This window comes from Rhinatrema bivittatum, chromosome 5, assembly GCF_901001135.1.
Source record: "Rhinatrema bivittatum chromosome 5, aRhiBiv1.1, whole genome shotgun sequence".
Taxonomy (NCBI): domain Eukaryota; kingdom Metazoa; phylum Chordata; class Amphibia; order Gymnophiona; family Rhinatrematidae; genus Rhinatrema; species Rhinatrema bivittatum.
In genome coordinates this window covers 348219641-348235941 of record NC_042619.1, presented here as the reverse complement: position 1 = coordinate 348235941, position 16301 = coordinate 348219641, and the positions used below count along the sequence as shown (strand labels likewise).

General features: G+C 43.3%; 1 protein-coding gene across 5 annotated transcripts in view; it reads right to left on the bottom strand.

The window, feature by feature from the left end:
• Positions 1-16301, bottom strand: part of TPP2 (tripeptidyl peptidase 2) — a 315654-nt gene that overhangs the window by 274777 nt on the left and 24576 nt on the right. For all 5 annotated transcript variants that reach the window (XR_003857142.1, XR_003857143.1, XM_029604520.1 and 2 more), the window contains exon 4: positions 6773-6877. Coding sequence is in view for 3 of the 5 variants with exons in the window: in XM_029604520.1 (XP_029460380.1) it covers positions 6773-6877 (105 nt within the window). In the remaining 2 variants the exon portion in view is untranslated. The remainder of the gene's footprint in view (positions 1-6772; positions 6878-16301) is intronic.

Sequence of the window (16301 nt, the reverse complement as noted above, 5' to 3'; positions counted from 1 at the left end):
TGGATCAAGCTGGATTTATCCCAGGAAGGATGGCCGGCGATATTGTGCAGAAGATTATTAATATTTTATGGGGAACTACCAAACAGCAATCTTCCAACCTCCTATTGGCCATCGATGCAGAAAAGGCCTTCGATACGGTCCACTGGTCTTTTCTTTTTCAAACGCTCGCAGCTATGCAGTTTGGCGATTTTTTTCACAATTGGCTTCAGGCACTTTATAATTCCCCTATGGCACGCCTAAAAATTAATGGTAAATATTCTGATCCGTTCCCTGTACAACGAGGTACAACTCAGGGCTGCCCGCTTTCTCCTATTCTTTTTGCCATTTTTTTAGAACCCTTGGCTATTCAAATACGATCCAAAGCCAGCATTGAGAGTTTCTCTCTAAATTCACAACAGTGTAAAAATGTCATTATTCGCAGATAAAATCCTATTTACTGTGAGTCACTCTACTATCTCTCTAACTGAGGTTGAACTGGAACTTGCTAAATTTAGTGTGGTCTCCGGATTCAAAATTAATTGGGACAAGTCAGAGATCCTAAATGTCTCCGAGGAGGTTACATATCTTCAAGAGCGTCATACTTTTAAATGGGCCACTTCCAAGCTCAAATATTTAGGAGGAGTCCATATTGGCAAATGTAACTCAACTATTTCAACTGAATTATATCCCTCCGATTCAAAATACTGATAGGGACCTGGCTAAATGGGACCAACTTCCCTTAACATGGCTTGGCTGACTAGCTACAATTAAAATGAATAAATTGCCCAGATTCCTATCTCTTTTCCAAACTCTACCCATCCTTGTTAGCACATTATTGAAAACTTGGCAGCGCAAATTACTCCGCTTCCTGAGGCGACGCAGGCCCCCATGAGTGGCTCAGGCAGTGCTTTACCAAGCGAAGGAGCATGGAGGTCTTACCTCTGAAGGTTAGGAAGGTTATTATACAGCTGCCCAACTCAGGCCCATCATAGATTGGCCTAATGCTACTGAGGTTAAGCAATGGATCCAGCTCGAACAGGCCTTGCTACCAGAGATGCCGATCTCAACCCTAGTGTAGCAACCGCGATATACATGGCGACCATGTCCCATCATGTCACCCTGCACTAGACATATTCTGAATGTTTGGCGGATCTGGAAGCGTAAATTGGTGGGGGACACTTCTTACTTTCTTCATAATGAATCCTTCCCACCAAGTACTCCCAAGTCTGCATTTATTAAGTGGAAGGCAAAGGGCATAACCCAGATAACTCACATTATTTCACAGGGACTTATTCCTACCTTCACTGCATTACAGACCACCTATAATCTTCCTAATACTGAATATACGGAATATATACAAATAAGGCATTTCCTTCATGAGATTTAGTCGCCAAGGTTTATTATCCATGCAACGCTCCCTATTTGAAGGTTACTGTTCCAATCCCCGCACTCCAAGGGGCTTGATATCTAAAATCTATAAACTACTAAATGCCCGTCTACCCCATAAACCCACTCATGTTAAAGCTTGGGAACTAGACCTTGGTAAATGTTTCTCAGATGATGAATGGCTATTGATTTTTCTAAGCACGCTACAGTTAGTGTGTCCATAAGCTGCAAGTACTGAAAAGAATTAAACCACTTCTACACTTTCAAGACTTCAGAACGGTCCTCCAAGCCATCCTATTCTCCAAGATAGACTACTGCAATTCCATTTTGCTAGGTCTACCTACTTCATCAATCAAACCGCTTCAGATGCTTCAAAACGCGGCGGCCAGAATACTGACAAACTCGGGCAGAAGAGAACACATCTCCCCCATCCTAAAAATCTTCACTGGCTACCAATCCGTTTCAGAATTCTACACAAGTCCCTCACCATTATCCACAAAACCATCCACAATCAAGCACCTCTTAACCTTCAAATCACACTCAGATTACACACCTCATCCAGACCGATCAGAGAAGCCTACAGAGGATCCCTGCACGCCCCTCCAACCAAAGCAACTCACCACATAGCCACAAGAGAACGGGTCTTCTCTACAGCAGGACCAACCATTTGGAATACTATTCCCCCTGAACTCAGACAAGAACCCTGCCTACTGACTTTTAGAAAAAGGCTTAAGACTTGGTTATTTAAACAAGCCTTTACATAAATTCACTGATTCCCCATAGCTAAGGTCTCTGATTCACCACAACGAATATTTTTTTAGAACTCTCAGTACACTTCATATAACTGTCCTTATATTTGAGTTACCTATGCGCTGTCTTCTCGTTTCCCCAGTTATTCACCCCTGTTTTATTGTAACTTTTTGCTTCTTTACTATGTTAATGTTTTAAGGTTATTGTACCCCAGTACATCATCATCAGGGCTGGTACCTGACTCTTCCGCTAACATACACTGAATCGTGTGCACCGATGTGTATGCACGCCCTAAGCATCTTTGCCGAGTCCTAGTATCACACACATCAGAGCAACCAACTGCCGCATGGTGAACATCTGCCGCCAAGGAGTCTGGGAAAGTGGCAGTATTCTAACAGTTCCCCCTCCTGAAGCATCTTCTGAGGAGACAAAGGTACTATTTTACCAACTGGGGCTCAGGGGTCCAGACCCAAGCTCCAGAGATTCTTTGGTTTCGAGACTGGACTGAAAAACCATTCAAAGCAAAAGACTTAACTGAAGAAAGGTTGAAAGCTTGCACAAGGACAGACTGGCTCTGATCAACAAAAGTACTTTGGCAGAAGGACAACAGTTCAGAATTCATGAAGGAACAGGATGTACATTGAAGTGGGCAAAACCAGCACTTCAGACGAGGTGGTTCGAAGTGAAGAGGCCAGAGACAAAGATGAAAACTATACAATGATCCCGACAGGATGGACCCCACTGGTCAATCTGTAAGGAATTCCAGTCAAAAATGATGATGAACACTCAGCCAGGGTAGTCCAAGTACAAGAGGGCTGGATGCTTTAGATAGTACATAAAACTGAATGTTTCCTTGGTGAGACCCAATCTGCAGCATGATGGGCAAGGAAGCTGTAGTCACACAACCAGATGGGAGTTCTCCCATTGACAGACAAAATGACACAGGGAGTGGTTAAGCTGGTAGTAGGGCAACCACACTGATGTAGCAGTGATTCTTGAATAAAGTTGGCCCCGGCTCCAGAATCTACTAAACCTTCAGTCTGAACTGAGTGTTTTCAGTAAGTAAGTACACCAGAATCATTAGTAGCAAAGAGGAACCAGGATGCTGCCAGGCTGCATTTCCGAGACTTCTCTTTATAGAGTTTTCCTGTCTCAGGGTGCACTAACATAACATAAGACAAAATGAACATAACGGACAAAATGATCTTGTGCGGCAGATTAGTCACAAAGATTTTGCAATCTTCATCTTTGTTTCTCATCAAGCGAAAGTCAGGTATTACCCAATTGCATGAGTTCTTCGAAGGCAGCAACCTTTGGTAGTTCCAGGATGGACTGCAAGAGATTTGGAGGTCTGCCAAGTTGTTCTTTTCATGAGCCTATTCCTGGAATCTCGGGTCAATACGAACATCCAAAGCAATGAGTGCTTCGAGGGACGAAGGAAGGTCCCAGGGTTGTAAGTTCTTCTTTTATTTTCTCAGATAATCCCTGTCAGCAGCTTGGCTATCTTCACTCCAACTGAGTTCAGAAGCTAAGGTATGGAATTCTACAGCATATTCGCCAACAGAATGATTGCCCTGATGAATACGAAGGAGCTCTGGGGCAGCGGACATGACACCCAAGGTTGATCAAAAATCAGATGGAATTGCTTTATAAAATTGTTCAAATTCCTGAGAAGCAAATCATCTTGTTACTACAAGGGAGAGGCCCAAGCGAGAGCTGGACCATCAAACATGATCTTGACACTGAGAAAAAACGAGCTATAATTCAAATTGCATCTTGCATACATTAATGAATCCTCTGCATGCTTTACTATCACCCCCATACTTTGGAGGTAGTGGTAGTTAAATCAAGAACTCACCAGTCTAGATAGGTGCCAGTGTAAAGTTCACCAGAACTGGAAAGGAGACTGAAGCTGGAAGCTGGACTTGTATTATGTCTAAACCCTGGGACAAGGTCCATAATGTGTCTTACTTGATCAAATTGCTTCTGGGCCTATTTCATGAACTGGGGCAGAAGACCAATCAAGTCTGTTTTTTGCTCCTGCATCTGGGTTATCAAAGCAGTGATGGCCCATCGCGGGGACGCATTCACAGAGCTCATGGCCTTAGTAAATTGTAAGGAACCGTGTATGTGTGAGCCCCTCTTGCCATTATGCAGCTTCATATGAGGAGTCCTGAGACCCATGCTAGCGGCAAGTGAGCAAGACCTGGTGCACACCAGACTATGACAGAGTCCAAAAGTCTATACAAAAACTAGACTGCAGCTGAAGCCAGGCAAGGACAAGGCTGATGGCTTGTGACAAGGCTGAGACTAAAGCTGAGATGAAGAGTGAAGCAAAGCTGAAGGCTGAGAAGACAAAACCAGACAGAAGCCAAAGGCAGGAACCAGGATGACACTAAGGCAGGAACCAGGCTGATGCTAAAGAGCTTGAGCAAGACAGAATCAGGAGGAGCAGGAGTCAGGAGACCTTCTTGCCGAGGCAACGAATCCAAATCCAGGTAGGATAAGTAGTCTTGAACGTGACATCATCTGGGTGGGTACCTGACTCTCCTATCAACATGTGCCGAATTGTGCATACCGATGCACATGCACGCCCTAAGCATCATCCAATGGCGGCTCCCTGCCGCATAGTGAACATCTGCTGCCGAGGAGTCTGGAAAGGTGGTTAGATTCTAAGAGTAATTAAAACCGCATGAATTCTCTTCTTTATTAAGTGAAATGGTAATCCAAAGGAGTCAATAAACTGTATAATTCCTTTATTTGGATCCACTGTACAGATCGAAACCTCTGAAAACTGCATTTTGTCTATTTTGGAGGGGGGTGAGAGAAGAGGACACTGTCCTGTTATAACCTCCTCCTCCTCTTTCACTCTAAGATTCTATATTAACAATGAAATTGATGCTGCTTTTCCTGTCAAAACAGGATTGCATTTTGGGGTAGATTTTATAAATGTACGCGCATAGCCGCGCGCATCTTATAAAATCCGGGGTCGGCGCGCGCAAGGGGGTGCCTCGGAGGGAACTTTCCTTCGCCTCCCCTCACCTTCCCCTACCTAACCCACCCCCCCGGCCCTATCTAAAACCCCCCCTACCTTTGTTTGCAGATTTACGTCTGCGGAAAGCAGGCGTAAATCTGCGAGCGCCAGCGGGCTGCTGGCCCACCATCACCCGACCCAGGGGCTGGTCCGGAGGCCTCGACCATGCCCCCGTGCCCGTCCCCGAAATGCCACTCCGCCGAGCCTATGCAAAATAGGCTCGGGGCGCGCAGGGGGGTTTGGGGTAGGTTTTCGGGGGCTACGCGCGTACCCCTTTGAAAATCTACCCCTTTATGTATAACTACAAAAAAACAAAAAGTTATTAGCAGAAAACAACTGTCACTCAGAATATATTCTAAAGTATGCAACTGTATGGAAGAATGGCAATAAAAATCCAACATATGAGCAACTATCTAATCTGTTTTGAACTGCCAAAGCAGAGAAAATAAATTTAAATTTTTTTTTTACTTATTTTTCAAATTTTAAAAACAAACACATTTTAAATACAAAGCAAAAACAAACTTTGTATAGACATAAGGAAAAACGAGTAAAAAAAAAGACCAGTGCCGGGAAAAATAGTGGAAACTATTCTCAAGATCAAATTCGTATAGCATATAGAAAGTCATGGTTTAATGGAACAAAGTCAACATGGATTTGCCCAAGGGAAGTCTTGCCTCACAAATCTGCTTCATTTTTTTGAAGGGGTTAATAAACATGTGGATAAAGGTGAACCGGTAGATGTAGTGTTTTTGGATTTTCAGAAGGCGTTCGAGAAAGTCCCTCATGAGAGGCTTCTAAGAAAACTAAAAAGCCATGGGATAAGAGGCAATGTCCTTTCGTGGATTACAAACTGGCTCAAAGACAGGAACCATATATATATATATATATATATATATATATATATATATTGTTGCGATGGAGAAGGTACAGAGAAGGGCAACCAAAATTATAAAGGGGATGGAACAGCTCCCCTATGAAGAAAGGCTGAAGAGGTTAGGGCTGTTCAGCTTGGAGAAGAGACGGCTGAGGGGGGATATGATAGAGGTCTTTAAGGTCATGAGAGGTCTTGAACGAGTAGATGTGAATCGGTTATTTACACTTTCGAATAATAGAAGGACTAGGGGGCATTCCATGAAGTTAGCAAATAGCACATTTAAGACTAATCGGAGAAAGTTCTTTTCCACTCAATGCACAATAAAGCTCTGGAATTTGTTGCCAGAGGATGTGGTTAGTGCAGTTAGTGTAGCTGGGTTCAAAAAAGGTTTGGATAAGTTCTTGGAGGAGAAGTCCATTAACGGCTATTAATCAAGTTTACTTAGGGAATAGCCACTGCTATTAATTGCATCAGTAGCATGGGATCTTCTTAGTGTTTGGGTAATTGCCAGGTTCTTGTGGCCTGGTTTGGCCTCTGTTGGAAACAGGATGCTGGGTTTGATGGACCCTTGGTCTGACCCAGCATGGCAATTTCTTATGTTCTAATATAAAAGTTAAGTATTTTTTTTTAATTGAGGTTTTTTTCTTTTTGATACTAAATTCAGCCTGCACTAGGTATCAAAAACAACATTTTAAACCCACAATGAAACATATTTCTTTAAAATACTGCAAATTAACATTACTACTAACTTGTAACTGAGAATTATGAATGGAGTCAAACTCTTCATGCTTCTTACAGGCCTCTGCTAATACATGTCTGTGAGTGGGATCCCACATCTTCTCCTTGCGTTCCTTCTGTAATAAAAACACAAAAAATATATAGTATCATAGTAGTACAGCAAATGGCAGATAAGGCCACACTGTCTACCCAATTGTCCCTGCATACAAAGCTCCAAGTAAAGATCTCTCTCAGCTGTTAGTCGTGCAAGTTTTACCACACGTAGATCATCACACCTTATCCTTTTTTCTTTTTTTAAATTTTCTATTTATTACATTTTCAATGATACAATAGTATACACTTGAAAGGTAAACATTTATGACAACACAATAAATTACATTCCTTATCACATTACAGGAAATATAACACAGTCATAGCTTCCCATAGCCCTCAATAACGTTGGGGGAGCACCACCACCAGAGACGACTTATTCATCAAATGATGTAAGAAAAACTATACCTTAAATATTGAAAGCACTAGGTCATGAAAGTGGTTAGTATTATAAAGAACTTATATCCACATATTGAGGTTATACAGGCTCTAGATCGAGGCTCCTCTCTGGCAAAACATGAGTTCTATCACTTATAAATTTACTCAACTGGGAAGGCTGAAAAAAGGTGTAGGTTAGATCGAGTGAACAGATATGATGTTCACACGAATACCGGTATAGAAAAGCTGTCAAATAAATCTTTAAACTTAACAAGGCACTTGCATAGAAATGTAAAAAAAAACAAACCCCCAAAAAACAGCGCTCCCAATTGTACTACACCAGATCTTAATTCCAGGAACTCCTTCCTCCTTAGCTGCATCTCCTTAGCCAAATCTGGGAAGATTTGTACTTTCAATCCCAGAAAAAGTTCATGTTGACTCTGAAAATAAAGTCTGAGAACCCAGTTACTATCAGAGTCTAAAAGAAAAGTAATGATCAATGTTGCTGGCTGAGATTCTTCCTCAATAGATGATTCCAATATCTCAGTAAAATTCGCTGGAGATAACTGCAGCATCTCTTTACCTTCTAGCGATGATTTTTTCCTTGAAGGTAAATAATAAATCTTTGACAGTGGGGGTAGAGTTGCCTGCGGAATTTTCAAGATTCCTAACGCAAATTTAGTCCACATCTCTGTCAGAGAAACTTATCTTTCTGGGGAAATTAATTAATCTTAAATTTTTACTTCTTTGTTGATTCTCTAAATTTTCCATCTTCCTTAAGAAATATAAATTATCTTTTACCATTCCTTGGCACTGATTTTTCATCTCCCCTATATCTGTCTTCAATAAATCAACTTCTCTTTTATTTTCTATTTGCTTGACCTTCAATTTATGCAGTTGTGTCTCAATTTAACCCACTTTTTTCACTATCAGAGTTATTTGCGCAGTTACATTTTTATTCAGCTTTGTTTCTAATGTAAAATGTTCAGGTCTTACCAACTGAGTCAAAACGGGTTCCATTTCTTGCAACATCCCCTCTTCAGAATCTCCTACTCTTTGCCAGGATATCAACTCCTCCACATCCTGAATTTCTCCTCCATGGAGGTCTCCACCTTCCAATCCAGCAGTTACTGGGAGCGCCGCTCTAATCTGAGTTCCCTCCGCACTTCGCGAGGCCCCCTCCCTGGCGACATTCGGAAACATCTCCAGACGATTCAGGTTAGCTGTCAGAATGATTGCCGGGTTTTCGGGGGCTGTTCTCTCAGCCGGGGATAACGATGTCAAGGAGTCATGGAAGTGCCAGATGTCATGGAGTCTCCTCGGCGTTCCTCCTGCGACTCTACACCCGACTCTCCATTTCCTCTAAGAATGTGGGCATCCATCGACCCTCGAATCGGACCCGGCGTTGAGGCTTCCAAATTCAACCTCTCGCGGGTCCTCCGCTTGTGCCTCAAATGAGGCATAGGAAAAATTGCAAGGCGAGTAAGGAGAGAGACGACACACACCCTCACCCTAACGCGCCATCTTGGTTCTCCCCCCATCACACCTTATCCAAGTCAGTTTTGCCATCTCCATACCTGGGAACTCTCCAGATTTGACCAGAGACTTCAGAATTCTGAAGGAATTGCCAGGTCTCTAGGCAAACACTGGAAAACTCCAGGGGCCATGCTGCTAATGCAGCTTGAACACGCCTGGAAGACAAAGTCACCAGGGCCCACTCAGCACAGGCTCAAAGGAGAAGTCCCATCAGCAGAAGCAATAGGAGTCATCCCATTAGCCTATGCAGCCAGAAGGTCAGAAGCAGCCTTAGCCCATACAGCCAAAAGAAGAGTCCAGTCAGCGGTGCAGGCCCAAAAGAGGCATCCACTGCCACTTGTTGCTTTGGGGCAGGGAGAGAGAATGAGTATTTATTTATTTATTTATTTATTTAATTTGTTTAGAGATTTTTATATACCGCGGCACGTGCAGCACATCACCTCGGTTTACAGCAAACAGTAATGCAGCAACAGGCTTTACAATAAAATATTAAACGGAGCAAAAAACAAAACATGTTTAACAGTTAATTTAGCAAATAAATATCATTGACTAAAAGTAACGAGGATTACCGAGAATTTGATTTACATATAGAAATATACAATAGAGAGCTTTTCAAGGGAACAAGTGCGGGTAAGGGGGGGGGGGGGAAGCAGAAGGGAGGTTAACAGCGCCATATGTGGCCTGTATGGGGCCCAGTCAGTCATGGGTATGCTTTTTTGAACAGCCAGGTTTTTAGGTTTTGTTTAAATTTTCTGTGGCAAGGTTCCTGGAGCAGTTCAGAGGGCATAGAAACATATAGAAACATAGAAGTGACGGTAAAAGAAGACAAAAAACGGCCCATCCAGTCTGCCCAGCAAGCTATGCACTTTTTATTTTTCCTCTTATTTGTTACGCTTGGCTCTTAGTACCTTTTAGTTTTATTTCCCTTCCACCCCATCATTAATGTAGAGAGCAGTGTTGGAACTGCATCTAATTGAATATGTAGCTTAGTTAGGGGTTGTAACCGCCTCAATAAGCAAGCTACACCCATGCTTTTGTTTACTCGACTATGTAATTTAGTCCTTGTTGGTTGTTTATATAGATAGATAGATACTCTTTTCTACATTGCCCCTGCCGTTGAAGCAGAGAGCTATGCTGGCTGTGCGTTGAAGGTGAAGTAACAGACTTTCTCCCTTGCCGTTGAAGCAGAGAGCTATGCGTTGAAAGTGAAGTATCAGACTTTCTCCCCTGCCGTTGAAGCAGAGAGCTATGCTGGATATGCGTATTGTGGTTCCTGCTATGATGAGAGAGCGTTCTTTTGTAGATGCATGTTTGGTAATTTTAGGAGAGGGGATCGGCAGTTTGGCCTGATGCTGCGATCTTGTTGGTCGGTTTGTCTTCTTGAAATACAGGTGTTCAGAAAACCATTGCATGTTTTGGTTATGAATGGCCTTGTGTATTAGCGTAATGGATTTGTATATAATCCTGTATGCAACGGGTAGCCAGTGAAGAGACTGAAGAGCAGGAGTGATGTGATCGTGGAGTGTGTGTTTGTGAGTATGCGGGCAGCTGCATTTTGTAGCATTTGTAACGGTTGTAACGTATTTTTTGGTAATGAGTTGCAGTAGTCAAACTTTGACAGGATTGTAGCTTGTAGTACTGTGCGGAAGTCATACGGGTGTAGAAGTGGTTTGATACGCTTTAGTGTATGGAGCTTGAAAAATCCATTTTTAACAGTGGCAGTGATGAATTTTTTAAACGTGAGATTGTTGTCAATGATGATACCAAGGCTGCGGACTTGTTGTGCAGTGGCTGGGCAGACTTGGGATAGGAAAGTTGTATTCAATGTGGAGTTGTTTGGAGGTGAGATGATGAGCAGCTCAGTTTTGTTGGTGTTAATAGCCAAATAGTTGTCAGTAAGTAGTTTTTTTTTTAATTTCTGTGAGGGCCACGTTCCATGTGTTCAGGGCATTAGAGAGAGAACGGTTAATAGGTATGAGGATTTGCACATCATCTGCGTAAATGAAGTGTTGAAAACCCAGTTTTGAGAGTAGTCGACAGAGAGTAAGTATGTGTGTGGGAGGAAAGCAGCAAGCATGTGAGCATGGGTGGGCATGTATGTGTGAGGGAGTGTATATGAGAGGTCAAGGTGTGAGGGAGAGAAGTCAAGATTGACTGGGTATGTGTGTATATGGAACAGAAGTAAAGGGATGTGAGAGTGTGTGTGTGTGTGTGAGAGAATGTGAGGCAAAATGAGAAGAATGTTATTGAGCATGTGTAAAATAAGCATGGGTGTATGTGAGAGAACAAGTTATTTGTTAGTGTATGCATATATGAGAGAACAAAATTTATGCGTATACCATCCCCCCTGCTAAGCCACAACAATCTCAGGGTGATTAGAAATAAAAAAAGTTCCCATGTATGGTCAACTCTCCTTTTTGATCCTCTGCCACACCAAATAGATGAGCATATACCATTGCCATACCTAAACAAAACACCCAGTTTTGTTTTCCTCTGTTGGTAGGCTATTTCAGACATTTAACAGCCTCTCAGAAGTGTATTAAATATTTGAATATTTATATCATATTCCTCCTTTCCTCCAACTATGGGGATGGTAATCCAAAAAGAAAAGCTGATTTCCTACATTAGATACCAAAATTAAACTCTCTATTTTCAGCCAAATCTAAGAATTTAAGTTTTCAGCTAAACATTAACTTGCATTTAACACCCTAAAAGTTAGGCCTAAATTTAGAACTGCTATTTATTTGCCTAGATATAGATCAGTGCTACACTACTAACTTTTGTTTCCATGCCTTAACTCCCCACAGTAGCCACTAAATGGTGTTTTCCAAAGATAGCAGAATGAATGAATCAGCTATGATCTGTGGATGTCATGATCTAGCAGCACCTAATGGTCGCTTCTAGTTAGTAGAGCTTTAAATTCTACTGAGCACATGCAGGAGCTCCATGCAGTCATTGCCTTTTGAGCCTCCTCAGTAGATATCAGAGCTTAAGCTAGCTAGGTAGGTACTCAACTCTCCAGGGAGATGGAAAGGTATTTAGCATGGCTAATTCATCCTGCTATCTACTGAAAACACCATTTATGGTAAGTCAAGTAGGGTGAATTAGCCATGACAAGAGGAGGTCCAAGCTGAGGGTTGCAACAGAATATTTACTGAATAAGCAATCCTGACTCCACCATGGCGAGTAGACTACTGGGGAAACAGTTTCTGTAGACATTCTATGAAAGGGGCTAAACATTAGCCGGTAATCGTACATACTGAGCGCGCTGCAGCTTCCATTCTACACTTAGGGGCGGATTTTAAAAGCCCTGCTCGTGTAAATCCGCCCGGATTTACGCGAGCAGGACCCTGCGCGCCGGTGCGCCTATGTTCCATAGGCCTACCGGCGCGCGCAGAGCCCCGGGACTCGCGTAAGTCCCGGGGTTTTTCGAGGAGGGCGTGTCGGGGGCGTGTCGGATTGGTGCTTCGTTTTGGGGGCGGGACCGGGGCGTGGTTTCGGCCCAGGGCGGTCCGGGGGCGTGGCCACGCCCTCCGGAACCGCCCCCAGGTCGCGTCTCGGCGCGCTAGCGGCCCGCTGGCGCGCGGGGATTTACTTCTCCCTCCGGGAGGCGTAAATCCCCCGACAAAGGTGGGGGGGGGGTCTAGATAGGGCCGGGGGGGTGGGTTAGATAGAGGAAGGGAGGGGAAGGCGAAAGCGAGTTCCCTCCGAGGCCGCTCCGATTTCGGAGCGGCCTCGGAGGGAACGGTGGCAGGCTGCGCGGCTCGGTGCGCACCGGCTACACGACATCGGCAGCCTTGCGCGCACCGATCCTGGATTTTAGCTGATACGCGCGTATCTACTAAAATCAAGCGTACTTTTGTTGGCGCCTGGTGCGCCAACAAAAGTACGCGAAGGCGCACTTTCTTAAAATCTACCCCATAATTCTGATCAGAAATATAGTTATCTTTATCCAAATAACTTTAGGACAAGTATGTATCTTTATCTGGATATATTCAGCAGGAGACTTAACCAGGCATGTCATAAGAACATAAGAAATTGCCATGCTGGGTCAGACCAAGGGTCCATCAAACCCAGCATCCTGTTTCCAACAGAGCCAAACCAGGCCACAAGAACCTGGCAATTACCCAAACACTAAGAAGATCCCATGCTACTGATGCAATTAATAGCAGTGGCTATTCCCTAAGTAAACTTGATTAATAGCCGTTAATGGACTTCTCCTCCAAGAACTTATCCAAACCGTTTTTGAACCCAGCTACACTAACTGCACTAACCACATCCTCTGGCAACAAATTCCAGAGCTTTATTGTGCATTGAGTGAAAAATAATTTTCTCCAATTTGTCTTAAATGTGCTACTTGCTAACTTCATGGAATGCCCCCTAGTCCTCCTATTATTCGAAAGTGTAAATAACCAAGTCACATCTACTCATTCAAGACCTCTCATGATCTTAAAGACCTCTATCATATCCCCCCTCAGCCGTCTCTTCTCCAAGCTGAACAGCCCTAACCTCTTCAGCCTTTCCTCATAGGGGAGCTGTTCCATCCCCATCCATTCTTTTTTATTATTTTTAATTTGTTAAAAATCAGAAATAATTTTGCATTAAAGAATTGCAGAAAAATGTTGAGGTACATATTCAAACCTTACACACTACATTTAGCCAGCTAAATAGATTTTATCCAGTTATATTTGATTTTCAGCAGTGGCAGCTTAGCCAAACATCGGTACTGGACAGTTGCATTGAGCCGGCTATAGAAAGGCTTTTCAGGGCATGTCAGGGGCATTGCCAAAACAGCCACCCAGGAAGTTAAAACATAAAAAAAAAAAATACAGAGATGCAGAAGTGATCACATTTATTCGGATAAACTTAGGATAGCTATTTAGACCAGTGGTTCTCAACAGATGTGTCGGGACACACTAGTGTGTTGCAAGGTCACGGAGGATGTGTCACAGACCCAGCAGAAGGCTGCTCTTTCCTCATCAGTCTGGATAGAAGTTGGGTATGAGAGGAAGCTGCTCTTGCTTCCTTTTCCTCTTCCTCGCCCAGTGGGAGGTTATTCCCTTCTCTTTTACCCAGATCAGAGCGAGATATCACCAACTCTGTTCATATGGGCCTGGCAGGACACCAACTTTATCTTCCTCTGCCTGGCCTGGCAGTGAGGCTGCTGATGTTCTCTTTATCCCATGGGGCCTGGACATGAAAGCAGGAGCATGAGGGAGAGAGATGCGTGCTCTATAGATCCACTGCTGACTTCCGCTGCTGCTGCCTCATCTCTTCCTCTCCTCAATGCTTCTTGCCCTCATCTGATGCTGGGAGTCTCTGGATTGGACTGAAGGCTTTTATGCTGGCTGGGAGCCAGGAGAAGGGGGAAATGTATTGGGCAGAAAGGCCTTGGGAGATAGGGAGTCAGGAGTCTGCTGGGTAAGAAGGGGTGGGAGAAAGGAGGCTGGGGCTGCTGGGTAGAGATGGAAGTGGAGAGAGTGATGGGAGGTGTAGGGCCTGCTGGGTTGGGGGAGAGGGGAGGTCAGGGGATGTTGAGCAGGAAGAGATGGGAAAGAGGTATGCTGGATAGGAAAGGGGAGAGGGATGGGCAGGGAGAGTTGAGCAAGGGAGAGAGGCGTCAAAGGGAAAAGGATGCAGGAGTGAGGAATGTTGGAAATGTTGGACAGGGGTATGTGCATGTGAAGGGACGACTGAGTAGTTGGGAGAAGTGAGGGGTGACAAGGTACAAGAGCCATACTATGTCAATTTTGAGAATATGCATTTCTTCTATTTTTTATTTTTTTTTTAACTTTGCTTAGTGTAGGAGAAAATACCTTTCTCTTCTAGTTCTCCAGTTTTGCACTCCATGCAGAAGGTCTTGGAGTTTCCGTATTTGTAATTTGTGGTATTTTATTCTATGTTAGGTGAAGATAGGTCTGTCTTTATTCTTTTTGTATGACACGGATGTAGCATGTAGGGATTTGTATCAGCCTTATTTGTTGTATTTTCTCAATATGATATTGCATTGGTGGTGAACTGCTGCTTTTTCATGGTGCTGCTTCGTTATGGCAGGTTTGATGATAAAACATATACAAGGTGGAGCTTGTTTGGGGGTTTTTTTTCCTGGTTATGTATTATTTTACAATGCACCTGGTAGTAGAGGAGTTTGTGATATGGTTATTAAGATGACACCAGAATCAGAATATCTTTTTTGTATGGTGAGTTGTACAGGGAAATGCCATAGTTTTGCTCTGCACTCATTGTTAGGAAGTGGGAGATTCCTGTGGATACAGAGTATATGTTTATATTTAGTCCCATGATGGTCATGTATCAGTGTGTCATGCATGTGAGTGACATCTCTCAGGTATATCCTGATATAAGAGTATTTTGAAAGGGCTGCTCCTGCAGATGTCTAAATCAGTGGTTCTCAACCTTTCTTCTAACTCGGTCTGGACAGCATGTTACACAGCTGTAGGTCACAATTCAGCTGCTTGAAGCATTTTAGAAATAGGGCATGCTTCCACATTTGTGGGGGAGGCGGCACTGGAGACATAGAAGGCAGCAAAGGAAGAGATAGTTTCAAAGGGCCAACAGGGCCAGAATTCATTACTTTGATCTCCTTGAAGAGATTTTGTTCACTAGATATCTGTTTAACAAGCAAACTATTTTGGATCTTTGTAATCTAGAAAACCACACAGAGAAACCATGCTTTTCCTGTGTAAATAAAAGTCACCACAGCCTTGGCCTTTTTAGCCCCTTCCCACTGTATACCATCAATTTATTACAGCTCTGTGCTGAAGAATGATTGACTTTATATTGTAACAGCAGAGAGTAGAAACAAAAAGGTATTTCTTTCGCATAGAGGATTTTCCTTCTATGCTTGCTGCTATTGGTTGCATGCATGTAGCATTAAAGCCTCCAATGCAGCATGAAAGAAATATAGGAACAGGTAAAGTTTCCATTTCATGAATATGCAGGTAGTATGTAATGCCTAGACTAGAATCCAGGATCTTGTCATATCGTATACATTCAGAGTCAGGACTATCAGAAGAATTTCAAAAGACACATATCCAAAGCCTGGCTCCTAGGTAGCTATCCGCTGCCTACATTTCTATCATCCTCCATATCGTCATGACTAGCCTGCCTCGTTCAAATTGGGAAATAAGCCTGGAGGCCATGCCACACATGCAGCTTCTCAGCCTCATTCCTTTCTATAGCCGAGGATCTTTGTTACATAATTACATAGTAAAAGTTAGCAGATGAAGAATCAAAAGGCATATCTATTCTGTAGTGCAGTTACTGCATGCATTATCTTCCCAAGATCCATCACTTTCCAACATATGTTCTACCCCCAAACCCACCGCCAATTCAGCTGTGTCCTCTTTATGGTGACTGCCATTTTTTATACAAACTATCTGCAGTATGATGATTCTTGTAACCCAACCAGAGACAAAAGTAAGACTGCAAATATAGAACACAATGGGGTAGATTTTCAAAGGGGTACGTGCACAAGATACACACGTACCCCCCGAAAACCTATCCCAAACCCCCCCT